The sequence below is a fragment of the Bombina bombina genome, chromosome 3 (genome assembly GCF_027579735.1).
Source record: "Bombina bombina isolate aBomBom1 chromosome 3, aBomBom1.pri, whole genome shotgun sequence".
Taxonomy (NCBI): domain Eukaryota; kingdom Metazoa; phylum Chordata; class Amphibia; order Anura; family Bombinatoridae; genus Bombina; species Bombina bombina.
The window spans coordinates 1072638352-1072666161 of record NC_069501.1 but is presented as its reverse complement, the minus strand read 5'-3'; the positions used below and the strand labels follow the sequence as shown (position 1 = coordinate 1072666161).

Here is a 27810-nt window from a genome sequence, read left to right as displayed (position 1 = left end):
TTCACTACCCTGAATGGTATAACAGACGTTTGGGAAACGTTTGTAAGGATCTACCACACTGCTGCTGATGATTTGCGAGAGGCCAGTCTGCTGGATGACTGCGAGATTAGCGCTTTTTATATTTGCACCAAGAGGGGTGCTTCCTCACATGTGAGTGATTTTCCTAAACTTCCTTGCATCTTATCACAAAGTACATGCTATACTAAGCCATGTGGCGCTTCTGTTTTCCTTCATCCTTCACCGTCTATCAGTTAATTAGGACTAGTAGGAACTACACAAATTACACAGCTGTTTTTGTTTCAATGTAAATTTACTTCACTTTTTTCCACGCAAATAAAAAACAAAAAGTGTATAAGGAAGATTGAATTGTCCCTTTAAGTATGTTGGTTCACATTTTCATTGTACCTATTTTAACAAATATATCATTTTAGAAATGTTTTATTAGAAATGTGATGAAATATAATGATGAAGGTAACAGATGAAAACTAAATGAAAAGCAAATAAGAACCAGTGAGCTAAAGCTGAAAAGTTGTGTTAATAAATGCTTTTAATAACATTGTTCTTCACTTAGAATAAAATACATAAGTAAATATATAAAATATATATGGCTATATATCTATATATAAATATATATATATTTATATCTAGAAAACACTTTCATGTAAGTGAAGAACAATACTATTTAAGATATTTCTGTTTTAGAAACAAAAAAGTGTTCACATTGGGGCCCATTTATCAAGTTCCGGATGGAGTTTGAGGGCCCGTGTTTCTGGCGAGCCTGCAGGCTCACCAGAAACACCAGTTATGAAGCAGCGGTCTAAAGACTGCTGCTCCATAACCTGTCCACCTGCTCTGAGCAGGCGGACAGACATTGCCACAAATCAACCCGATCTGCAGGGGGCGGCGTTGCACCAGCAGCTCACAAGAGCTGCTGGTGCAATGCTGAATACGGCGAGCGTATTGCTCTCCGCATTCAATGAGGTCTGGCAGACCTGATCCGCACTGTCGGATCAGGTCCGACAGACCATCGTTAAATAGGCCCCCATTGTTTTAAGGGACATGGTTTATGAGAAGGTGTTTGACAGGGAAGGGTTTAAAGCTATATATAGCATACTTGTATGTGTGTATGTATACATAATTGTTGTTATTGGATCTATTTGTAGAGAATGTTACACTTATTGAATAAAAGGTATTAAGTCTAAGAAGAACACAAGAATAATAAAAGGAGCATATTAGTGAAAATAAAAGTGGGTCTGCTTTGTCCCAAATAAAGACAAGAATAAGTATAATAACAATAAGTATATTAGTAAAGGGACATGAACCCCAATTTTTTATTTCATGAATTAGAAAGAGAATACAGTTTTAAACAACTTTTCAATTTACTTCAATTATTTAATTTGCTTTATTTTCTTGGTATTCTTTTTTGAAGCAACAGCATTGCATTTCTGGGAAATACTATCAAATTGGGTGAGCCAATACAATGAGGCATAAATGTTCAGTCACCAATCAGCAGCTTCTGAGCCTACCTAGGTATCCTTTTCAACAAATTAGATAATAGAAGTAAATTGGAAAGTTGTTTAAAATCACATGCTCTCTCTGAATCATGAAAGAAAAAAATTGGTTTCACGTCCCTTTAATTATGTTAGCTCTTTAACCCCAATTCTCCCTGTGCACTAATTTAAAAGCTTATAAACTCATATTAGAAAGTTTAACAGCATTTGAGTTAGCACCCTGTTCATCTCCAAGTAATATGGAAGGTGACACTTTTTTTTGTAAAATTAAGGGCTAGAGATGTAATAAAGCCATGGGGAAAGTTCATATCTCTGATTATACATAAAAATAATATCCAAATATTTATTTTAATTTTCTTTTAATTTTGAAGGACCAAGGTTTCAGGGTTCTACTGCAATACAAGATGGCAGGTGTGATTCTATAAAGTCATAGTTTTGGCTCACATGACGTTTCACATCATCCAGACTCAGTGTTACTCCCTTATCATTGTTGTTGCGTTTTGTATCTTTCCCACATTTTCTTTCTCCACACAGTTTGTACCGCAACACCTAATAAAAAACACAGTGTTAGGGAAGAACTTAAACAACTACCACAAGAAAATGTTTTTAAAAAATCAAGGCATAGGCCGTAAAGTGCACTACAAGCCTACTTTCTTTATTAGTCAAAGAGATCATTATTATTTCAGCAACCAGCAAGCTCACCTCATAGGCATAATCGAAAAGTTCCAGAACAGTCAAAATACTTGCTCCAATAAAAAGGCCCATTTGTCCTCCAATGTCACCTAAACAGGAGGAACCATCTTTATTAAGGACATTAATAAGAAAAGAATGTTTTGATTTAGGGAACAGAAAATATTGGCTTATGGGTTTGAGAAATTAACATTTTATATTAATTTCAAGTATTTTTGGGATTAGTTAAGCCACTTAAATAATGACTGAATACAGTATATAACACTTGGATTGAGTAACACACACACAACAAACTATGGGAAAAGGGTATTTTTTTCTAGCATTTTGTAATTATTTTTACAGATCTTTATGAAAGCATAAAAGCTAATTTATTCAGTATTAATAATTATAGCCTAGTTTGTTTGGATCTATATCATTTTAAACATTGAAAAAAAGTAATTGCATTCATAAATGAACATTTGGATTGTGTTTTAGGTGTGCACTAGCTTAAAAGTGTGATTTGAGGTATGTTCTTTGATAAGGTTGTGAGAGTCCATGAGCCGTTACTCTTAGGATTCAACTCCTGGCCACTGGGAGGAGGCAGAGATTCCCAAAGCTCTAAGAGCACTTAATCCTTCCCACCTCTCTGGCATTTTAGTGTTTTCTTTGCCTCCACAGGAGGATGGTGAATAATTGAGGTGCTCCAGATTCTTTGTTAGTGGGATTTGAGGTATGTTTTTAATATTTTAAACCAAGAAACTATTTTTTTTTATTAACATGAAGTCAGCGTGAGCAAATTCTAAACAGGTTTTCAATTTGCCAAAGAGGTTGAATTAAATAAATACAAAATCATACACACACCTGTGTGAAAAAGTTTTTTTGTTTTTTTTCATGGACTAGAATTAAACTGCCATATTCTCTTAAAGGGATATGAGACCCAAAATGTTTCTTTTATGATTCAGATAGAGCATGCGATTATAAATAACATTCTAATTTACTTCTATTATCATTTTTTCTTCGTTCTCTTGGTATATTTTGTTAAAAAGCAGGGATTTAAGCTTAGGAGCCTGTCCATTTCTGGCCTGTCCATTTGCAAGAGCACTAAATGGCAGCACTATTTCCTGCCATGTAGTGCTCTAGACACCTACCTAGGTATCTCTTCAAGAATGAATACCATTGGAATGAAGCAAATTTGATAATAGAAGTTAACTGTAAACTTTTTTCAAACGGTATGTTCTGTCTAATTCACAAAAAAAAGTGTTGTATCCCTTTAACAATATATTGGTGGAAGTTTCACAGTGAGATGTAAATGGAAAAAAAAAACCTTACAAAAACAAAAACTGTTTTCTAATTGATTCTATTTTCTACCTCATATTTCAAAACCTTTGTGAGTAATTTATAACATAGATCCCATAGTGGTCAGGGAACAGAAGGTACTGAAAGGATTAGGAAAAAAAGTCCTATGAAAAAAAGGAACATTTTTTAAACATTTGCCCTATATGGTGAAAAAAACATATGACAAAAATGTGAATTTAGTGCTGAAATAAAAGGTTGTCAGCATTATGTAAAGTTATAATATTAACTAGTGGGTGGTGTTAGATGCAGACAAACAACATGCAGGATGGGAACTTATGCTGTAGGGAGATACCATTGGAAAAAACAATATCCAGCAAAATTATGGAAAGTGCTGTACTTACAGCGCATTTGGTATTACAAGATAGGATGCAACTCATTGAAAAGCATTAAATGGATAGCAACAGGTACTGTTGAGCAAATAAAGCAAAACTGACAAGAAATATACAGTTCAACCTGTTGGAATTTATTTTTAAATTCATTTAATGGCTGTCAGAAGTCTTTGCTTGCTAAGGACTCTTAGGTAACGTTAACTTCATCCAATGGGCTGAAACTGGATCTTTGAAAAGTGCTCAAATGTGTAAATTCTGTCTGACTGGATGAAGGAGGCGGACTTGGCCTTTCTTTTAAACTTGAAAAAACACTCGGCTAGATTTAGAGTTTTGTCGGTAAGGACCCGCGTAGCTAACGCTGGCTTTTTTCTGGCCGCACCTTTAAAATAACTCTGGTATTGAGAGTCCACAGAATGGCTGCGTTAGGCTCCAAAAAAGGAGCGTAGAGCATATTTAACGCCACTGCAACTCTCGATACCAGAGTTGCTTACGGACGCGGCCAGCCTCAAAAATGTGCTCGTGCACGATTCCCCCATAGGAAACAATGGGGCTGTTTGAGCTGAAAAAAAACCTAACACCTGCAAAAAAGCTGCGTTCAGCTCCTAACGCAGCCCCATTGTTTGCTATGGGGAAACACTTCCTACGTCTGCACCTAACACCCTAACATGTGCCCCGAGTCTAAACACCCATAGCCTTACACTTATTAACCCCTAATCTGCCGCCCCCGCTATCGCTAACCCCTGCATATTATTATTAACCCCTAATCTGCTGCCCCGTAAACCGGCGCTACTTACATTATCCCTATGTACCCCTAATCTGCTGCCCCTAACAATGCCGACCACTATATTATATTTATTAACCCCTAATCTGCCCCCCACAACGTCGCCTCCACCTGCCTACACTTATTAACCCCTAATCTGCCGACCGGACCTGAGCGCTACTATAATAAAGTTATTAACCCCTAATCCGCCTCACTAACCCTATAATAAATAGTATTAACCCCTAATCTGCCCTCCCTAACATCGCCGACACCTAACTTCAATTATTAACCCCTAATCTGCCGACTGGAGCTCACCGCTATACTAATAAATGGATTAACCCCTAAAGCTAAGTCTAACCCTAACACTAACACCCCCCTAAATTAAATATAATTTCAATCTAACGAAATTAATTAACTCTTATTAAATAAATTATTCCTATTTAAAGATAAATACTTACCTGTAGATAATTATAGGTATATTATTTAATTAATTTATTGATAGTGTAGTGTTAGGTTTAATTGTAACTTAGGTTAGGATTTATTTTACAGGTAAATTTGTAATTATTTTAACTAGGTAGCTATTAAATAGTTCTTAACTATTTAATAGCTATTGTACCTAGTTAAAATAAATACAAAGTTACCTGTAAAATAAATATAAATCCTAAAATAGCTATAATATAATTATAATTTATATTGTAGCTATATTAGGATTTATTTTACAGGTAAGTATTTAGCTTTAAATAGGAATAATTTATTTAATAAGAGTTAATTTATTTTGTTAGATAAAAATTATATTTAACTTAGGGGGGTGTTAGTGTTAGGGTTAGACTTAGCTTTAGGGGTTAATACATTTATTAGAATAGCGGTGAGCTCCGGTCGGCAGATTAGGGGTTAATGTTTGAAGTTAGGTGTCGGCGATGTTAGGGAGGGCAGATTAGGGGTTAATACTATTTATTATAGGGTTAGTGAGGCGGATTAGGGGTTAATAACTTTATTATAATAGCGGTGCGGTCCGGTAGGCAGATTAGGGGTTAATAAGTGTAGGCAGGTGGAGGCGATGTTGAGGGCGGCAGATTAGGGGTTAAGAAATATAATATAGGGGTCGGCGGTGTTAGGGGCAGCAGATTAGGGGTACATAGCTATAATGTAGGTGGCGGAGCTTTGCGGTCGGCAGATTAGGGGTTAATTATTGTAGGTAGCTGGCGGCGACGTTGTGGGGGGCAGGTTAGGGGTTAATAAATATAATATAGGGGTCGGCGGTGTTAGGGGCAGCAGATTAGGGGTACATAAGTATAACGTAGGTGGCGGTCGGCAGATTAGGGGTTAAAAAAAATTAATCGAGTGGCGGCGATGTGGGGGGACCTCGGTTTAGGGGTACATAGGTAGTTTATGGGTGTTAGTGTACTTTAGAGCACAGTAGTTAAGAGCTTTATAAACCGGCGTTAGCCCAGAAAGCTCTTAACTACTGACTTTTTTTCTGCGGCTGGAGTTTTGTCGTTAGATTTCTAACGCTCACTTCAGACACGACTCTAAATACCGGAGTTAGGAAGATCCCATTGAAAAGATAGGATACGCAAATGACGTAAGGGGATCTGCGGTATGGAAAAGTCGCGGCTGAAAAGTGAGCTGGTTTTCACGGCTACTGCCAAACTCTAAATCTAGGCCACTGTAATTAAAATGTTTTCTACTACCTATGATCTGGTGTATGTTTCATTTATAAAGTACAGAAACACATTTTAAATGAATAAAGTTAAAATAATGGTAATGGTTTGTCAGTGAAAGTGTGCACAACCTTAGGAACCAAATTCAAATTGAATTCAATTCAAATTGAATACAATTTAATACTGAGAGAACTAAGTTAAAGAGATATCTTACCCAGAAGTCCTGCCACCTCGTATGCTTTCTTCTGTTCAATGGTTTCATAATTAAGGGCTTCAAAGAAAATATCCAGAACCAATATATTCTCCCTGTTATGAAAGATAAAGAGCATGATAGTTAAATAGTGCAGTGTTTATGTAAGATAATGCAGTTTAACCCCTTAAAGGGAAACTAAAGTCAAAATTAACATTTTCATGATTTCGATAGAACGCACAATTTTAAACAACTTTCCACTCACTTTCATTATCTAAATGCACACTATTTTTATATACACACTCTCTGAGGCACCAGCTCCTACCGAGCATGTGCAATAATTCATAGAATATATGTATATGCATTTTGTCTTTGGCTGATGGCTCTCACATGAAGCTGTGGGAGGGAAAATGTAAAATGTTTCAGAAAGAAATCTTCTACTCATTTGAAATTCAAACTAAGTGCTTTTGCATTGTATCTTTATTATGCACTTACTTATTGCAAACTTCTGTTTTGTTTAGTGGTCATTTAATTTTGGTGAGGTACCCTATATGTCAACTGCTGCAAGGGCTTCCAGGGCTGTAGGAACATGGGTTTCACTGACAGCAGCAAGACGCATTTTTGCTTACACGCCCGACATGCAGGGTACGGCCCTTGTTAAGGGTTAACAGTAGTGAAAGGCAGTGAATGTTGTCTGCACAATCAGGGAAATGTCTACAGCATGTAAGCCAGTGGTGTATTTAGTTTTAGTGCTGCCCTAGGCACAGGCAAAGCTGCTGCCACTATAACCCCTCAGCCCCAACAATTTTAGCTCATGTACTCATAGAGGAGTCAGTAATCAAAACTAAACAGCCAGACATAGCTGATTTGTACACAAAATAATGCATAAGAAATTTACAGTGCATAGTAGTGGGAAGGTATCGTGCCACAGGGCTAGTATTTGATACCCCCTAAATCCTGCTGCCCTGATGCCATTGCATAGTAGTGGTCAGTTACTCCAGGGCCTCATTCGCCAGAATTTCAGAATCTTTCTTTTTCAACACAGGTGGTCTTAACAGTTACTAATTTATGCTCAAGGAAAGAGTTCTTTAACGCTCTGCTATTTTGCAGCCATCTTCCATAGCCAATGAGTTAAATATATATATTTTTTGCATTTTTTTATAGCAGAGTAAGGAAACAAATAAGTGAACATCAATTAAAACATACATACTATAGAATAAGCACATATACTTTTTGCTAAATACAGCCCAGTTTTTCAAATACATAAGTGTTAGAAATTGTGAGCGTGATAACAGTGATTAGTTAAAATGGGTGTTTTTCATGCATTTTGGTGCTATATGTACTGTGCTGTACACAAGCTTAGTATAAAAACTGATAATATGAGAAATATAACTTAGAATTCATAAAAACACAGTTAATTGGGGGCTTATTTATTACAATTTTCGTCTACAAGTTCTGCTATAGCAAAATTCCTCTGTTGTAAAAACACACAAAAGCCAACAATGCAACATATATATATATATATATATATATATACACTCACTGGCCACTTTATTAGGTACACCTTGCTAGTACCAGGTTAGTCCCCCATTTGCCTTCAGAACTGCCTTAATTCTTTGTAGCATAGATTCAACAAGGTGTTGGAAGCATTCCTCAGACATTTTGGTCCATATTGACATGATAGCATCACGCAGTTGCTGCAGATTTGTCGGCTGCGCATCCATGATGCGAATCTCCCGTTCCACCACATCCCAAAGGTGCTTTATTGGATTGAGATCTGGTGACTATGGAGGCCATTGGGGTACAGTGAACTCATTGCCATGTTTTAGAAACCAGTTTGAGATAATTTAAGCTTTGTGACAATGTGCATTATCCTGCTGGAAGTAGCCATCAGAAGATGGGTACACTGTAGTCATAAAGGGATGGACATGGTCAGCAACAATACTCAGGTAGGCCATGGCATTAAAACAATGCTCAATTGGTACTAAGGGGCCCAAAGTGTGCCAAGAAAATATCCCCCAAACCATTACACCACCAGGCTGAACCGTTGATACAAGGCAGGATAGATCCATGCTTTCATGTTGTTTACGCCAAACTTTGACCCTACCATCTGAATGTTGCAGCTAAAATTGAGACTCATCAAACCAGGCTATGTTTTTCCAATCTTCTATTGTCCAATTTTGGTGAGCCTGTGAAAATTGTAACCTCACTTTCCTGTTCTTAGCTGACAGGAGTGGCACCCAGTGTTGTCTTCTGCTGCTGTAGCCCATCTGTTTCAAGGTTCGATGTGCTGTGCATTCAGAGATGGTATTCTGGATACCTTGGTTGTAGCGAGTGGATATTTGAGTTACTGTTGCCTTTCTATAATCTCGAACCAGTCTGCCCATTCTCCTCTGACCTCTGACATCAATAAGGCATTGTCGTCCACACAACTGCCGCTTACTGGATATATTCTCTTTTTCGGGCCATTCTCTGTAAACCCTAGAAATGGTTGTGTGTGAAAATCCCAGTAAATCAGCAGTTTTTGAAATACTCAAACCAACAACCATGCCACGTTCAAAGTCACTTAAATCCCCTTTCTTCCCCAATTCTGATGCTCGGTTTTAACTTCAGCAAGTCGTCTTCACCATGTCTAGATGACTAAATGCATTGAGTTGCTGCCATGTGATTGGCTGATTAGCAATTTATGTTACCAAGCAATTGTAAAGGTGTACATAATAAAGTGGCCCTTGAGTGTACAGTATATATACAGTATATATATATATATATATATATATATATATATATATATATATACACAGTATATATATATACTGTATATATATATATATAATTTTGTTTTGTAATTTTCCCAATGGGCTTGCACCCAAGCTTGGCTGGGGTTAACTGTCAGATCCCTGAAACCTGTGCAGCTGTCTGCAAGTGCTGGTGAACACACAGTACAGTCAGTTTTGCAGGGTTCATGGGATGTGTACCCAGTGTGGTTTGAGAGCGCAGTCCATTTCTGTGTTTTGTATGTGTCTAGGCTAGCAAAATTACAAAGGGCCTGTATCTCCCTTGTTTGTAGCTCAGTGTGTTTGGTTGAAAGCATACATTGTGTGGATTTAGGTTAAGGACCCAGGGAGGAAGAGACCTTGATGTGGTACTGTGCCTATCACCATGCTGTAACTAACATTTTGATTTTAATCTAGCTCTGTGCTTGCAAGAGAGTGCTAGACTTTCTATGTCTTGTGTTAATTTTTTTTTTGTCTAGGGTTAACTGCCATGAAAAGCTGTGCAACTGTCTGTTAGTGCTTGTGACCACCCAGGGCTGTGAGTTTTGCAGGATTATGGGGTGTGTACCCAGTGTGGTTTGAGAGTGCAGCTCATTTATGTGTTTTATATATATATTTATATGTATATAGTATATATACGCATACACACACACAAACATTTTTGATCATCCACTGCAATTTTTTCCTCACCCTGGACTAGTGGAAATTTCAAGCCATGTAGATATATATATATATATATATATATATATATATATATAAATAAATATAATTTTTCCTATTTCTCCTGTCACTGCTTAACTGCAAAACTAAAACGTTTTAGCCAAACTACTTCTGGCACTGTCAAATGAAGGAATACATGTTTAATTACCTATAACTGTGAAGGTTAATAGGGATGATGGGAAAATAAAGATTAGCATATACTTGGCAGAAATCCCTGCTGTGAAACTTGACTCTCTATCTCTACTAGCTACACAGAATTCAATGTCTTTGGCCTTTGCCTTCCAATGAATAATTGACAATGGCCAAGTCAATTGCAAAACGCCTACCTGGCCAAAATGCATTATAGGTTTTTTCAGGCTATTTTGTCTGAATTCCAGAATAGAATGATAAACTAACAAAAAGGAGCACAATTAGAAACAATAAATACATTCAGTGGTTTTATGATGATATATAGTTATATAGATATATTACTGCATAAAAGAGTAATATATATTTATATATATATATATATATATATATATATATATATACACTGTATATATATATAGGGACCGATTTATCAAATGTCTGTGAGACATGATCCGCTCAGCGGATCATGTCCGACAGACATCGCTGAATGCTGAATTCTGGTGAACTGCTTGTGCAATGCTGCCCCTGCAGATATGCAGCCAATCGGCAACTAGCAGGGGGTGTCAATCAACCCGATCGTACTCATAACTGCTGTTTCCGGTGAGCCTGAATGTTTGCGCGGAAATAGGGGCATCAGGCCGAATGGGGCCCTTGATAAATCGGCCCCATAGTCACAAAGATATCAGGGATCAGCACTCTCACTTTCTAGAGTCACTGCCAGAGTGTCAGGAACAAAAATAACATAGAAGAAGTTGTAGATCCGCACCCTCTGGACTTTTAAATTAATATCTTTATTGGTAAATAGTGACGTTTCGGGGATCAAACCGTCCCCTTCCTCAGACCCTGTTCTGAGGTGCTTGTACAATCTGGGAAAACTCATTTTTTTAATTAATGACATTATACAAGCCCTACTGGCTCTCTGAACAGCTGCAGTATTTAAAATGCTGGTGCACTGAGAATATCTAGCTATGCTTCACATGCATATGCAGAGAAAAATGTTCCACTAAAAGAGTGATATATTTAACTAGAAGCATTTTTGCCAGTACATGTATCTTACAAATATGTTTCTATTCAAAGAAGTAATTCATCTATATACATTTATATTTTGACAGGAATGTCCCTTTAAGTAATATAGAGTATCAAGTACATAAATTGTCAACAATAAGAGTGCAGAAATATGACTATTGCAGTATTTGATTATACCTTCTCATTTACACTAACAATTTATTATTTATGGCAGACATTCAAGAGTTTACTTCTTCTCTTTAGGTCATGTAAGCTGATTTAGCACAAAAACGTTTCTTTATACCTTTTATATATTATAAAACTCTTAACTAAAGTGATAAAAAGTACACTAACACCCAGAAACTACCTATTAACCCCTAAATCGAGGCCCCCCACATCGCAAACACTTAAATAAATGTTTTAACCCCTAATCTGCTGAACCGGACATCGCCGCCACTATAATAAACATATTAACCCCTAAATCGCCACACTCCCACATCGCAAACACTAGTTAAATATTATTAACCCCTAATCTGCCTGCCCTAACATCGCCGACAACTACCTACATTTATTGACCCCTAATCTGCCGCCCCCAATGTCGCCGCCACTATAATAAAGTTATTAACCCCTAATCCTAAGTCTAACCCTAACCCCCCCCTAACTTAAATATAATTTAAATAAATCTAAATAAAATAACTACAATTAACTAAATTATTCCTATTTAAAACTAAATACTTACCTATCAAATAAACCCTAAGGTAGCTACAATACAGGGAGTGCAGAATTATTAGGCAAGTTGTATTTTTGAGGATTAATTTTATTATTGAACAACAACCTTGTTCTCAATGAACCTAAAAAACTCATTAATATCAAAGCTGAATAGTTTTGGAAGTAGTTTTTAGTTTGTTTTTAGTTATAGCTATTTTAGGGGGATATCTGTGTGTGCAGGTGACTATTACTGTGCATAATTATTAGGCAACTTAACAAAAAACAAATATATACCCATTTCAATTATTTATTTTTACCAGTGAAACCAATATAACATCTCAACATTCACAAATATACATTTCTGACATTCAAAAACAAAACAAAAACAAATCAGTGACCAATATAGCCACCTTTCATTGCAAGGACACTCAAAAGCCTGCCATCCATGGATTCTGTCAGTGTTTTGATCTGTTCACCATCAACATTGCGTGCAGCAGCAACCACAGCCTCCCAGACACTGTTCAGAGAGGTGTACTGTTTTCCCTCCTTGTAAATCTCACATTTGATGATGGACCACAGGTTCTCAATGGGGTTCAGATCAGGTGAACAAGGAGGCCATGTCATTAGATTTTCTTCTTTTATACCCTTTCTTGCCAGCCACGCTGTGGAGTACTTGGACGCGTGTGATGGAGCATTGTCCTGCATGAAAATCATGTTTTTCTTGAAGGATGCAGACTTCTTCCTGTACCACTGCTTGAAGAAGGTGTCTTCCAGAAACTGGCAGTAGGACTGGGAGTTGAGCTTGACTCCATCCTCAGGCCCCACAAGCTCATCTTTGATGATACCAGCCCAAACCAGTACTCCACCTCCACCTTGCTGGCATCTGAGTCGGACTGGAGCTCTCTGCCCTTTACCAATCCAGCCACAGGCCCATCCATCTAGCCCATCAAGACTCACTCTCATTTAATCAGTCCATAAAACCTTAGAAAAATCAGTCTTGAGATATTTCTTGGCCCAGTCTTGACGTTTCAGCTTGTGTGTCTTGTTCAGTGGTGGTCGTCTTTCAGCCTTTCTTACCTTGGCCATGTCTCTGAGTATTGCACACCTTATGCTTTTGGGCACTCCAGTGATGTTGCAGCTCTGAAATATGGCCAAACTGGTGGCAAGTGGCATCTTGGCAGCTGCACGTTTGATAATTATGCACACCTGATATAGGGTGTTGATGTCATTAGACCACGCCCCTTCTCATTATAGAGATGCACATCACCTAATATGCTTAATTGGTAGTAGGCTTTCGAGCCTATACAGCTTGGAGTAAGACAACATGCATAAAGAGGATGATGTGGTCAAAATACTAATTTGCCTAATAATTCTGCACTCCCTGTATAACTAATAGTTACATTATAGCTAGCTTAGGGTTTATTTTTATTTTACACGCAACTTTGTATTTATTTTAACTATGTACAATAGTTATTAAATAGTTATTAACTATTTAATAACTACCTAGTTAAAATAAAGACAAATTTACCTGTAAAATAAAACCTAACCCGTTTTACAATTACACCTAACACTACACTATAATTAAATTAATTACCTAAGCTAAATACAATTAATTACAATTAAATACAATTATCTAAAGTACGAAACCCCCCCCCACTAAATTACAGAAAATAATAAAATAATTACAAGTTTTTTAAACTAATTACATCTAATCTAATCCCCCTAATAAAATAAAAAAGCCCCCCAAAATAATAAAAAGCCCTACCCTATACTAAATTACAAATAGCCCTTAAAAGGGCTTTTTGCAGGGCATTGCCCCAAAGTAATCAGCTCTTTTACCTGGAAAAAAAAGTACAATACCCCCCCCAACATTAAAACCCACCACCCACACACCCAACCCTACTCTAAAACCCACCCAATACCCCCTTAATAAAACCTAACACTAACCCCTTGAAGATCACCCTACCTTGAGAAGTCTTCACCCAACCGGGCCGAAGTCCTCAACGAAGCTGGACGAAGATGGCGTCCCTTCAATTCCGATTGGCTGATAGAATTTGCAGGTGTTAGGTTTTTTTTCAGCCGGCTCTCCCCCATTGATTCCTATGGGGAAATCGTGCACGAGCACATTTTGCCAGCTCACCGCTACCGTAAGCGGTGAGGGAAAACTGCTCATTAGCACCGCACCCCTGTTACCGCAAAACTCGTAATCTAGGTGTTTGTTTTTTGGTATCCTTTCTTGAAAAGCATGTAGATAACCACAGGAATGTGCACGTCTGGAGCACTAAGTGACAATTGTTTTGCAAGAATGCTTTTAACAATGTTATACATCTGAAAGACCACTAAATGGCAGCAGTATTTTCACATTGCTGCCATACAGTGATCCATACAGTGTTTAAATTGCATATCTACCAACCTACTGTATATATACAATTCAGCAAAGAATGCCATTTGAACAGTCAGTTTGATAAAAGAAGTAAATTGGAAACTTGTTTCAAATTTTATGTTCTGTCTGAATTATGAAAGAAAAATATTGGTTTTGATGTAAAGCTTAAAACTTTTTATGCCCCACAGAAAAGCTTTTCCAAACCACTATAAGAGAAGCAATTTAAATTAAAAATACTCTAACATTACATACAATTAGTGATGTCGCGAACCTAAAATTTTCGGTTCGTGAACGGCGGACTCGAACTTCCGGTATTGTTCGCGAACCCGCGAACCGCCATTGAATTCAATAGGCAGGCGAACTTTAAAACCTACAAGGACTCTTTCTGCCCACAATAGTGATGGAAAAGTTGTTTCAAGGGTACTAACACCTGGACTGTCGCATGCTGGAGGGGGATCCCTGGCAAAACTCCCATGGAAAATTACATAGTTTATGCAGAGTCTGCTTTTAAGCCATAATGGGCCTAAATCAACTAACATTCCCAAAGTGGCTGTCTCAAAACATCCCGGACAGAAGATAGATTGATAGATAGATAGGATAGATAGATATACATAGATTGATAGTTAGATAGAATCGATAGAAGAGAAATAGATAGATTTGTTAGATATATAATTACCCTGATAAAGTCTAATAATTAAACATGCGTTCTTGGACCCAACTAGGTTGTGTTAAGTAGTACTGTTCTTCGCACTTTGAGCCCTGTAACTCCCCCTATTGGTGGAGGTCTATATGGCGGTTATGATTACCCTGACAAAGTATAACAACAAGACACGCGGTCTGGGACCCATGGTAATTTTGTTGTGTTAAGTAAAACTTTTCTTCTCACTTGAATCCCTCTTACCCCCCCTTTTCTTGGAGCTCTATATGGCCTGCATGATTAGCCTGACAAAGTATAATAATAAAACATCTGGTCTTGGACCCATGGTAATTAGGTTGTGTTTAAGTACTACTATTCTTATAACTGTAATCCCTGTTACTCCCCCTATCAAGGGAGGTCTATATGGCCTGCATGATTACCCTGACAAAGTATAACATCAAGACACACGGTGTTGGACCCATGATAACTAGCTTGTGTTAATTACTTAGTACTTTTCTTAGCACTTTAACCCTGTTCCCCCCCCCCCCCCTATCGGGGGTGTTCTATATGGCCTGCCCGATTACCCTGAAAAAATATAATAATAAGACATGCGGTCTGGTACCCATTTTAACTAGGTTGTGTTTTAAGTACTACCATTCTTAGCACTTTAATCTCTGTAACTCCCCCTATTTGGTGAGGTCTATACGGCCTGGATGATTACCCATACATAATATAATAATAAGACATCTGCTCTTGGTCTGCGACCCATGGTAACTATGTTGTGTTAATTAGTAATGTTCTTCGCATTTTAATAGCTGTTACTCATACTCACCCTATCGGTGGAGGTCTATATGGCCTGCATGATTACCCTTACAAAATATAATAACCAAACATATGCTCTGGGACCCATGGTAAGTAGGTTGTGTAAAGTAGTACTGTTCTTTGCAGTTTAATACCAGTTACAACACCAATTGGTGGCAGGTCTATCTGGCCTTCATGATTAGCTGCACCCAAACCCAAAAAAAAGCCGAGTGGTCTTAGACTAACACCCATGGCTAACTCGGCTGTTTCAAGTAGGCCTGGCATACAGGCTTGGAAGGCAGTAGAAAAGTGCAATTCTAGGGCACGAGCAAACTGAGGATTAAGATCAACAATCAAGAATTTTTTAATTTTAATTAGTAACTATACTGTGACAACAATTATGATTGGTGTAAATAGTTGGCAAGACGGCCTGGCACAAAAGGCTGGCAGGCAGGAGGTAGATGCAATTCAAGGACACTAGGAGACTGATTACTGACAGTCAAAACAGTGATGATTGACAATTTTTGCAATACTGTTAAAAGAAATATGATTGCTGGCAATAATTGGCTAGGTGGGCCTGGCACACAGCAGGCTGCAAGGCAGGAGGAAAGTGCAATTCAATGGCACCAGCAAACTGAGGATTCACAACAACTATTACCAAAAATTTTAATTTTTTATTATTAAGAATACTGTGACAACAAATATGATTGGTGTAAATATTTTTCAAGTAGGCCTGGCACACAGGCATGGAAGGCAGTAGAAAAGTGCAATTCTAGGGCACGAGCAAACTGAGGATTAAGATCAACAATCAAGAATTTTTTAATTTTAATTAGTAACTACACTGTGACAACAATTATGATTGGTGTAAATAGTTGGCAAGATGGCCTGGCACAAAAGGCTGGCAGGCAGGAGGTAAATGCAATTCAAGGACACTAGTAGACTGCAGATTGACAGTCAAAACAGTGATGATTGACAATTTTTGCAATACTGTTAAAAGAAATATGATTGCTGGCAATAATTGGCTAGGTGGGCCTGGCACACAGCAGGCTGCAAGGCAGGAGGAAAGTGCAATTCAATGGCACCAGCAAACTGAGGATTCACAACAACTATTACCAAAAATTTTAATTTTTTATTATTAAGAATACTGTGACAACAAATATGATTGGTGTAAATATTTTTCAAGTAGGCCTGGCACACAGGCATGGAAGGCAGTAGAAAAGTGCAATTCTATGGCACGAGCAAACTGAGGATTAAGATCAACAATCAAATTTTTTTAAATTTTAAATAGTAACTATACTGTCTGTGACAACAATTATGATTGGTGTAAATAGTTGGCTAGATGGCCTGGCACAAAAGGCTGGCTGTGGCAGGCAGGAGGTAAATTCAATTCAATGGCACTAGGAGACTGAATATTTGCAGTCCAAAAAATTATGATTTTTATTTTTTAATATACTGTTAGAAGAATTATGATTGGTGCCACTAATTGGCTAGTTGGGCCTGGCACACAGGCTGGCAGATATGAGTCGTGGATGGTAGGTCGGGCAGCAATTTAACACAGTATGCTGTGTAAGTGACAAAAACACAGGCCTGATAGAAAATTAAGTTAGATTACACTAGAAAAATATTTTAAAATTTTAGATTTTAATATTAAAATTATGTTAAGAAGTGCAATGTACATATGACTCTATGAGTGGTCGCACTGGCTGGCTGCTACGTAGGGCAGCAATTAACAACAGTATGCTGTGTAAGTCAGATAGACAGACACAGGCCTGATAGAAAATAAAATTAGATTACACTAGCATAATGATTTAAAGACTTTTTTTTGGGGACTATGTTGTGTTAATTAGTAATGTCCTTCGCATTTTAATAGCTGTTACTCATACTCACCCTATCGGTGGAGGTCTATATGGCCTGCATGATTACCCTTACAAATATAATAACCAAACATATGCTCTGGGACCCATGGTAAGTAGGTTGTGTAAAGTAGTACTGTTCTTTGCAGTTTAATACCAGTTACAACACCAATTGGTGGCAGGTCTATCTGGCCTTCATGATTAGCTGCACCCAAACCCAAAAAAAAGCCAAGTGGTCTTAGACTAACACCCATGGCTAACTCGGTTGTTTCAAGTAGGCCTGGCACACAGGCTTGGAAGGCAGTAGAAAAGTGCAATTCTAGGGCACAAGCAAACTGAGGATTAAGATCAACAATCAAGAATTTTTTAATTTTAATTAGTAACTATACTGTGACAACAATTATGATTGGTGTAAATAGTTGGCAAGACGGCATGGCACAAAAGGCTGGCAGGCAGGAGGTAGATGCAATTCAAGGACATTAGGAGACAGTGATGATTTACAATTTTTGCAATACTGTTAAAAAAAAATATGATTGCTGGCAATAATTGGCTAGGTGGGCCTGGCACACAGCAGGCTGCAAGTCAGGAGGAAAGTGCAATTCAATGGCACCAGCAAACTGAGGATTCACAGCAACTATTACCAAAAATTTAAATTTTTAATTATTAAGAAAACTGTGACAACAAATATGATTGGTGTAAATATTTTTCAAGTAGGCCTGGCACACAGGCTTGGAAGGCAGTAGAAAAGTGCAATTCTAGGGCACGAGCAAACTGAGGATTAAGATCAACAATCAAGAATTTTTTAATTTTAATTAGTAACTACACTGTGACAACAATTATGATTGGTGTAAATAGTTGGCAAGATGGCCTGGCACAAAAGGCTGGCAGGCAGGAGGTAAATGCAATTCAAGGACACTAGTAGACTGCAGATTGACAGTCAAAACAGTGATGATTGACAATTTTTGCAATACTGTTAAAAGAAATATGATTGCTGGCAATAATTGGCTAGGTGGGCCTGGCACACAGCAGGCTGCAAGGCAGGAGGAAAGTGCAATTCAATGGCACCAGCAAACTGAGGATTCACAACAACTATTACCAAAAATTTTAATTTTTAATTATTAAGAATACTGTGACAACAAATATGATTGGTGTAAATATTTTTCAAGTAGGCCTGGCACACAGGCTTGGAAGGCAGTAGAAAAGTGCAATTCTATGGCACGAGCAAACTGAGGATTAAGATCAACAATCCAATTTTATTTTAATTTTAAATAGTAACTATACTGTCTGTGACAACAATTATGATTGGTGTAAATAGTTGGCTAGACAGCCTGGCACAAAAGGCTGGCAGTGGCAGGCAGGAGGTAAATGCAATTCAATGGCACTAGGAGACTGAATATTTGCAGTCCAAAATATTATGATTTTTATTTTTTAATATACTGTTAGAAGAATTATGATTGGTGCCACTAATTGGCTAGTTTGGCCTGGCACACAGGCTGGCAGATATGAGTCGTGGATGGTAGGTAGGGCAGCAATTTAACACAGTATGCTGTGTAAGTGACAAAAACACAGGCCTGATAGAAAATTAAGTTAGATTACACTAGCAAAATATTTTAAAATTTTAGATTTTAATATTAAAATTATGTTAAGAAGTGCAATGCACATATGACTCTATGAGTGGTCGCACTGGCTGGCTGCTACGTAGGGCAGCAATTAACAACAGTATGCTGTGTAAGTCAGATAGACAGACACAGGCCTGATAGAAAATAAAATTAGATTACACTAGCATAATGATTTAAAGACTTTTTTGGGGGGAATTTAAAGAAAAAGGTTAAGAACATACATATGAGTCGTGGCTGATAGCCTTGGAAGGGCAGCTATTAAAAACAGTAGGATCTGTAAGTCAGATACACACACGCCTGATAGAAAATACTATTAGATTACACTAGAAAAATTATTTAAATTATTTTTTTGGGGGGGGAATTAAAAAAAGGTTAAACACATATGAGTCGTGGCTCATAGACTAGGGAGGGCAGCAAGTAAACACAGTAGGCTCTGTATGTCAGCAAAACACACAGGCCGGATAGAAAATTATATTAGATTACACTATCAAACAAATTTAAACTTTTTTTTTTTATATTTAAATTAAGGTGAAGAAGATATGAGTGCTGAGTGGCTGCCTGGCACAGACCAATTAACCAAAAGACTGAAAAAAAATGAGGTATATTAATGCTGAGTGAGCCTGACAGACACAGGCCTGATAGTAAATGTAATTAGATTACACTAGTAAAATATTATTATTATTTTTTTTAATGTAAAATAATGTTATAAACGGATATTAACACTGGTGGCTGCTGGCTGGCACAGAGCAATGAACCAGAGTATATGCTGTGTGACACTGGCCATTACACTAGCAAAATAATTAAATTTTTTGGTTAGTTAAATTTAAACTAATGTTGTTAGGGAGATATCAGTGGTGGCAGTAATCACAGCATATCATGTGAGCCTTAAACACACAGCCTGAAAGCCAGGCAAATGCTAATAAAAAAAAAACGGAAAAAAAAACAAAAAACGGCACGAAATATAGCCCTAAAAAGGGCTTTTTGGGGTGCTGTGCTTGCAGCATAGATGAGTGGAGTCCTTCTGGACTGTAAATACACTAGCCTAGCTATGTTTTTCCTATTAATGTCAGGAGCAAAAACACAACACGTCCTCTCATTAAGAAAGCAAGGTTGTTATGAGTCTAAAATGGCGGATTCCGAGTAGCTGGGAGGGTCTGTGAGGGAGTGTCTGATGTTGATTGGCTCTAATGTGTCAGGCGGCTGTGACATAAAGGGTCAAAGTTTCCTCAATGATGACACATAGGGGCGGATCGAACATCGCCATGTGTTCGCCCACAAACGCGAACGCGAACAAGCTATGTTCGCTGTGAACCGTTCGCGGGCGAACAGTTCGGGACATCACTACATACAATAGCTTTTACGAAAATCCGATTCAAAACTATAGTTATTTTACAGGATTTTCACTAAAGCAAAATATACATGAACAAAATTTAAGTTTTATGCCCCTTTTAGTGTTGATTTTAAGCACAGCCATGGCGTAGGGAATTTGTGGAAGTGAGTACCTGATGGAACATTATTACTCCCTAACATTAGACAACGGCACAGCTTTGTATTATTAAAAACAAGCATTATGTATGATTTTACAAATCTATCTAATAAAATACTAAGCAAGCACATTTGCTTGTGTTATGTGATTGTGGTGATTAATAATATTTATAAGTGGTATTTGATACCACAAATCCTACAAGCAGTGACTATGCTTAAAAGTGATCTCCTCAAGTGGCATATTGCTGATTTGAAGACAGAGGGGCTGAATTATCATTGTGTGAGCAGACATGATCCGATATTGCGGATCATGTCCACTGCACATAGATAAATGCCGACAGCATATGCGTTGCACCAGCAGTTCTTGTCAACTGCTGGTGCAATACCGCCCCCTGCAGATTCTCAGTCAATCGGCTGCTAGCAGGGGGTGGCAATCAACCCGATAAAGTCAAAGTAACAAATAACGCAACGTTTCCAAATGTGTCACATATTGTGGAACTGTCAAATATGTTATCAATTAAATATTGAAACTAGTTTAAAATGTGATACTAACATCTATCAATAATAATATATATAGGTGCATACAAATGGAATTGTCTCTTTTTGTTTTGTTGTTTAGATTATTTTATTAAAGAAAAAAATGATATACAGACACCACTAGCACTTGATAATGTATATGACAACAATGTACTCATAAATATAACAATTACAGCCAAACTCAAGTTTCTTAAACAAAGATTATGTTGCAAATAGACAACATTGTTATTGTTCATATAATTACACAATGCTGGCTGGAAACATATTATTCCAGTATATTATTTTTTCAGTAATTTAAACCAACAGTAATTATAGGAAAGGAGAAAGAAGGGGTTGGGAGAATATGGGGAAAATATGCTGAAGAAGTGATAAAGAGTGATGGAAAAAGCAGAAAAAAAAAATCAGTTACTCTTTTTGTTGATAAAGCTTTTGTTTACTGCTGTGACCATTGTATACCATAGTCATTCTGTTTACTAGTTACAGTTTTATCTTTTTCCACATTTGTAATTATTTGATTTGATTTTTTTTACTATGTAACAATAACAATCATTGAGCAGACATGCCTGATATACCCATCATGACTAGATAAAAATGGCATTCAGATTGTTTAGCAGTGGTGAGGATGGATTCGGATAGCAATAGGTTGCGTTTTATATCATGAATACTCAAGCCGGTTATGAACACACCTGTACTGATAGTGACAATCACGACAAACATTAACAGAAAATGATTGCTCAATGCCATATAGCTGTTGGGCTTCTGATCTCACATTTCAACCGATCCCCTTAGCTGTACAGGATATAATGTAATCAAAACATAAGGATACATTTGTATATGTGTGGCCTGGCTACTGCAGATAGGCTATAGAATAGCGATGAATAGAGATTTAATGAATCAATACCATGTAAGGAAATACTACTCTAAAATGTCTTTTGTGGCCATGTCTTGCACATGTGCAACATAATTGAATGTTTTAAAGGGACAGTCTACTCCAGCATTTGTTTTGTTTAAAAAGATAGATAATCCCTTTATTACCTATTCCCCAGTTTTGCATAACCAACATGGTTATATTAATATACTTTTTACTTCTGTGATTACCTTGTATCTAAGCCTCTGCCGTGTGCCCCCTTAATTCAGTTATTTTGACTGACTGTAGCCAATCAGTGCTCTCTCATAAGTAACTCCATGGGCATGAGCACAATGTTATATATATGGCACACATGAACTAATGCCTTCTAGCTGTGAAAAACTGTCAAATGCTTTGAGATTAGAGGTGGCTTTCAAGGGTTTAGATATTAGTATATGAGACTACCTAGGTTTAGCTTTCAACAAAGAATACCATGAGAACAAAGCAAATTTGATGATAAAAGTGAATTGGAAAGTTGTTTAACATTACATGCCCTATCTGAATCATGAAAGTTTAATTTAGACTAGACTGTCCCTTTAAAATAGTCTTGGAATATTTGTTAAAATTTCGAAAAGGCCATTTCAAGGCTTTATCAAGTGCTTTGAAGTGTTGAATTAAAAAAAGGCAAAAAAGCTGTTGAAGCAATGTTTGAAATTTCTTAGAAAAAAAAAATACTGATAATTTGAAATTCACAGTAAGTGCTATAAGCATTATCTTTTTATTGCATACAGGTATACTTCACTTTACAGCGCTTCACTTTACAGTGCTGCGCTAATACAGTGCTGCGCTAATACAGTGCTTTGTGGAGCTGAAGTTCAACCTCCAATGATTTGCTGTAATCATTGTGAGATTGCGAGAAAAGTGACTGGCACCATTTTGTTATGCTTAGTTCACTCTGTTTACAGCATTACAGTGCAATCTGTGTCTCAGTGCTATAGTCTGGCAAATTTTACTACAGTAATTGTCACTATTTTACAGGTACAGTATTTATTGAATACTAATTGAATACTGTGCTGTGCTTGTGTTAAACTAAACGTAGCACTATTGCACCCCTAATATATTGGAAGTGGAGGGCCCTCTACTGGGCATGTAACAAAATTAAGGGATAACTGAGTTGAAGTCTGGAAGGTACTAGATGTTACATTGTTGCAAGTGGAGGGGCGGGTGTTTCTGCTTACCTTTATAGGTCCTGACTGCAGGGAATCCAGCCCTCTTTTGTTCCTGTTCCAGACTTCAAGAAAGAATTTTTCTGTGGAGATGGAGCGGGCCAAGAGAAAGTCTGTGCCCCCAAAGCGGTACAGTGAAGGGGTGAAGGTGGTTCCTGGCATGAGGGGAGCTGCAAGAGAAAGTGGATCAGCTTCTGAGGATGTGGTACCCCCTTCCCCAGTTTCAAAAACCAAGTCGGCCCCCAGGGTCCAGAAAAGGCCTACAACGAGGGGGGGGCTGGGAACTGGAGCCACTGCTGTGAGCTCTGGGTCCCAGGGTCCCTCCTCAAGCACTCAACCCCCGCACCCTGATGCTATTAGCGCTGCTGGGGTTCCGGCCTCTGACTCAGTTAGGCCTGGGCCTTCATTTCTTAGGGTGGGGTCACTGCACGGGGTCCCCTTAATTCAACCGGATTCCCCCCTCCCCTTTACCCTAACCTTAGCGAGTCTCATACTGATCCCCCTCTTGGGGACATGGGGCAAGCGGGCCATGCTGCAGCTGGGTAAGCGTCCTGGCAGCAGCTCCAGGCTCTTTCATCCGAGGCCTTGGCCTCGGTTCTATCCATGGCGCAGGCTCTGGTGGGGAACTTTCCCCCTGGTGGTCCGGTCATTGGCCCTGGGGAGCAGGCCGAGCGGCAGGGCGCCCACGTGGTCCGGGCTCTCAATGTCCCTGGGCTTGCGTCGGGCCGTAGCCACGCCCCTTCCGGCGCCGCGTCACGCGCATCCTCCCTGAGTGATGTTTCAGACAGGGAGGAGCGCGGTAGAAGCAGAGTGCGCAGCGTGCCACACAGGAGCAGGTCACCGCACGGAGGGAGCCCTAGTGAGTTGGGGAGGCTCCGTGTGGATGGGAGGGCACCTGGGGTGGCAGGAGCGCGTGCGAATGTGCGGTCTGTTGGTGTGGCTGGCAAGGCTCTGGGTAAAACGCCTGGTGGCAGGAGAGCTACTTTGTTGAGGCAGAGGGGTAGAGGGGTAATCCCCGGTCGTGCTGCTCAGGCTAGATCAGGCACTGGGGTCCACAGGGGGATAACTGTGGCTAGGCAAGGGGCTTTACATGGGGATACCGAATACCTTGATGTGGCAGGGACTGCCTCAGGGGGAATATTTGCCAGGGACATTAGTAGGCAGGTAACGCCTGGTATGATTTGTGGGGCTGGCAATGAGAGTGTGAATGTTTCACAGGGACAGATTTCCAGTGGGACTGAGGAGATGATAAGGAGGGCTGTTTCGGCTGCACTGGGGGAATGTCTGTCTGGGGAGCAGGTGGGGAACCCCCCAGGGGTCCATTCATCTGCAAGGAGTACTCCCCAAAATGTTTTGTTTCCGCAGGGTGTGTCCATGGATACGTCTGTTCCAGCTATGGCTTCTACATCCAGGCAAGGAGCAATACCGGTTGCAACTTCATCTCCAGCTGCTGCAGAGGACAGATACCAGCAGTCGCAGGCAGGAGCTGCGCCGCCTTTGGCCCCCAGTGGTGAGTTTCTCTTACACACATCTGCACACATAGGGCTGGGTTCATCCTCTAGTGGGTCTGGATCTGAGAGTGAGGGTGACTTAGGCTTAGTTGGAAAAGGGCAGAAGGAGATGTTTAAGATGATAAAGAAGCTGGTTGCGGCGCAGGTAAAAGGGAAGGTCCCTAGAGCGGAGAGTAGTCATGTAGTGCCATTAGCTCAGGACTCTAGCATTGGTTTCCCGGCCATGGGAGCAACCCCGATGTCGCGGCATGTGGCGTCTCACGGCGACACTTACCCGTGCTTGGTGCACTCCCTATATGGACACCTGAAATCTAAGGTGGTCAAAAAGATTCAGGATGGACGCTACGTCAACATCTTTGAACTTTCACCGGAGGCGTGTAATGCTAGGGAACGCGCGGCTGACGGCACGGGGCCAAAATAGGTCCAGCGGCCGGAGACATTCGAGGAGTGGCACAAATGCTTTAGGGTGTTAGCCACGTGTTATGTAGATAAATGGCCCACTCAGGGTCATAATCTATTTAAATATGAGGATACCATTGACGATATCCACGCTAGATTTAAGGAAGGTGCGTGGCGGGAGTACGACATGGCCTTCCGCAGGAAGATGGTGGGTAACCCCCTCCTGCATTTTGGAACCAAGGATATCGACCTGTGGTCCAAACTGGGGCTGGAAGGGGGTGCGGGCAGCACCCCTGGGCCGCGGCTAGGCATCAGCAAAGTGGCGCAGAGGCCAAAGCGCCGGGGCAGGGAATGCTGGAAATTCCAGGATAAACAGTGTGACAGAGGAGCTAGTTGTTCCTTTCGTCACATCTGCAAATTCTGCAGTGGACCACATTCAGGGGTGGAATGCGTCAAAAGGAAGGATGCCGGCGCAGACAAGTCGGCATCCAGGGGCGGTCCTGGGTACAAGGGCCCCAACCCCACTTAGGTTGCCAGCCATGGAGCCATGGCTGGCGCGTTACCCAGACCAGGAGGCGGCTCAACTGCTTAGGTCCGGGTTACGGGAGGGGTTTAATATTCCGGTGGGGGGAGATGTGGTGGGTTCCGTGGTACACAGGAACCTTAAGTCAGCATATGAATTCCCTGAGGTAGTGCGGGAAAAATTGAGTAAGGAGCTGGCTTTGGGCAGGGTGGCCGGCCCATTCAGGGCCAGGCCGCTGCCTGATTTAGTGGTATCCCCATTAGGGGTGGTACCCAAAAAGGACACAGGCAAGTTTCGGCTTATACATCACTTGTCATTTCCGAAAGGGGGGTCGGTGAATGATGCCATCGACCCGGACATGAGCACGGTACACTACCAGTCCTTTGACGATGCTCTAGGTATCGTCCGGGGCAAAGGAGCAGGGGCGCTAATGGCGAAACTGGACATAGAGTCAGCGTTTCGTTTGCTGCCCCTGCACCCGTCTGCATTTCGGCTAATGGGCATGAAGGCGGATGGGGCCTTCTATGTGGACAAATGTCTTCCCATGGGCTGCTCGCTATCATGTGCACTGTTCGAATGCTTTAGTTCCTTTCTGCATTGGGGGGTGCAGAGGGCCTCTGGGGGTGGAGCCATGGCCCACTACCTGGACGACTTCCTGTTGGTAGGTAGGGCAGGTTCGGATGAATGCTCACGCATGATGGTTATCATGCAAGACATGATGGGGAAATTCGGCGTGCCGTTGGCAGAGGATAAGACACTGGGTCCCTGTTCTTGCCTTACTTTTCTTGGTATAGAGATAGATACCTAGGCGGCGGTCTGTAGGCTGCCACGGGACAAAGTCGACCGCCTGTTGCAGGTGGTTTTGTCTGTGCATAGTGCTAAGACTATTTCCGTTAAGGAACTTCAGTCCTTGCTGGGCCTCCTGAACTTCGCAGGAAGGGCTATTCCTATGGGAAGGGTATTCAACAGGAGGCTGGAGGGTCAATTGCAGGGCCCGAAAGGGAAGGCTTCCAGGGTGGAAGTGTCAGCAGAGATGAGGGAGGATCTCTGGGTATGGGAGGAATTTCTAAAGAAATTCAACGGAGTATGCATTTGGCGAGAGGGCCCCATGACCAGTCATTCGCTTCATCTATTCACAGATGCAGCAGGTGGCTTTGGTTATGGGGCTTACTTCGATGGCGAGTGGAGTGCTGCTCCATGGCCAAGGGATTGGGTTCTGGCTGGTTTAACCAGGAACCTAACGTTGCTGGAACTTTTCCCAATCATTGTGGCGGTCGAGCTCTGGGGATTGAGACTGGCCAATCGGGCGGTGGTTTTTTGGTGCGACAACATGAGTGTTGTCTATGCCATCAACCGGCTTTCCGCGTCGTCACCCAGGGTGGTTACATACCTGCGCCACCTAGTGTTGCGTTGCTTACAGTGGATCGTGCGTTTCACGGCTCGGCACGTGCCAGGGGTTAGGAATGTCATAGCAGATGCTCTGTCCAGATTTCAATGGGATCAGTTTAGGAGGGTGGCGCCAGGGGCCGCGAGAAATGGTCTAAATTGCCCTCCTTTTCTTTGGCAGATGGCGGGGGCTGGGAGAGCGTCACCCCCCTAGTAAGGGCGTCCTTGGCTCCCAAGACTTGGTGTGCTTATGAGAAACACTGGAGATCGTGGGTTTGCTTCGCCGGGCAACAGGGGTTTGCCGTTCATACAGCGACACAGGTACAGGTGCTTGACTGGCTTGCGTGGTTACATAGTCAGGGCGTATCCAGACTGTCTGCTCAGAGCAGGCTTTCGGCCGTCGCGTTTTTCAATAAGACGTTCGGCATTGCGGATTATTCCCGGGCATTTCTTGTGAAGCAAGTAATGAAGGGTTGGGGGCGGATGTCCCAGCGCGAAAAAGACCGTAGGGAACCTATTACACCTCTTAGATTGCGTGACATGCTGGGTACACTGCAGTCAGTGTGCTCGTCATTGTTTGAGGCAGCACTGTTTAGGGTGGCCTTCTCGTTTGCCTTGGTGGGGCTCTGAGGGTCGGTGAAATTGTGGCTTCATCTAAGATGGATAAAATGGGTGGGATCCAATGGGAGCACGTGCGGCCATCGGACGATGGGCTCCTGCTGCTTGTGCCTAGGTCCAAGACGGACCCCGAAGGCAAGGGAGCTTGGCTTCGGCTGGGAAGGCATGAATTC

The 27810-nt window shown here is 40.4% G+C and overlaps 1 protein-coding gene across 1 annotated transcript in view; it reads right to left on the bottom strand.

Moving 5' to 3' along the window:
• The window catches only part of ASIC1 (acid sensing ion channel subunit 1), a 537317-nt gene that overhangs the window by 5500 nt on the left and 504007 nt on the right, over positions 1-27810 (bottom strand). Inside the window, exons 9-11 of the mRNA XM_053708351.1 lie at positions 6501-6592; positions 2214-2293; positions 1956-2060 (exon numbers count right to left, since the gene is read on the bottom strand). Of these exons, the coding sequence (XP_053564326.1) occupies positions 1956-2060; positions 2214-2293; positions 6501-6592 (277 nt within the window). The remainder of the gene's footprint in view (positions 1-1955; positions 2061-2213; positions 2294-6500; positions 6593-27810) is intronic.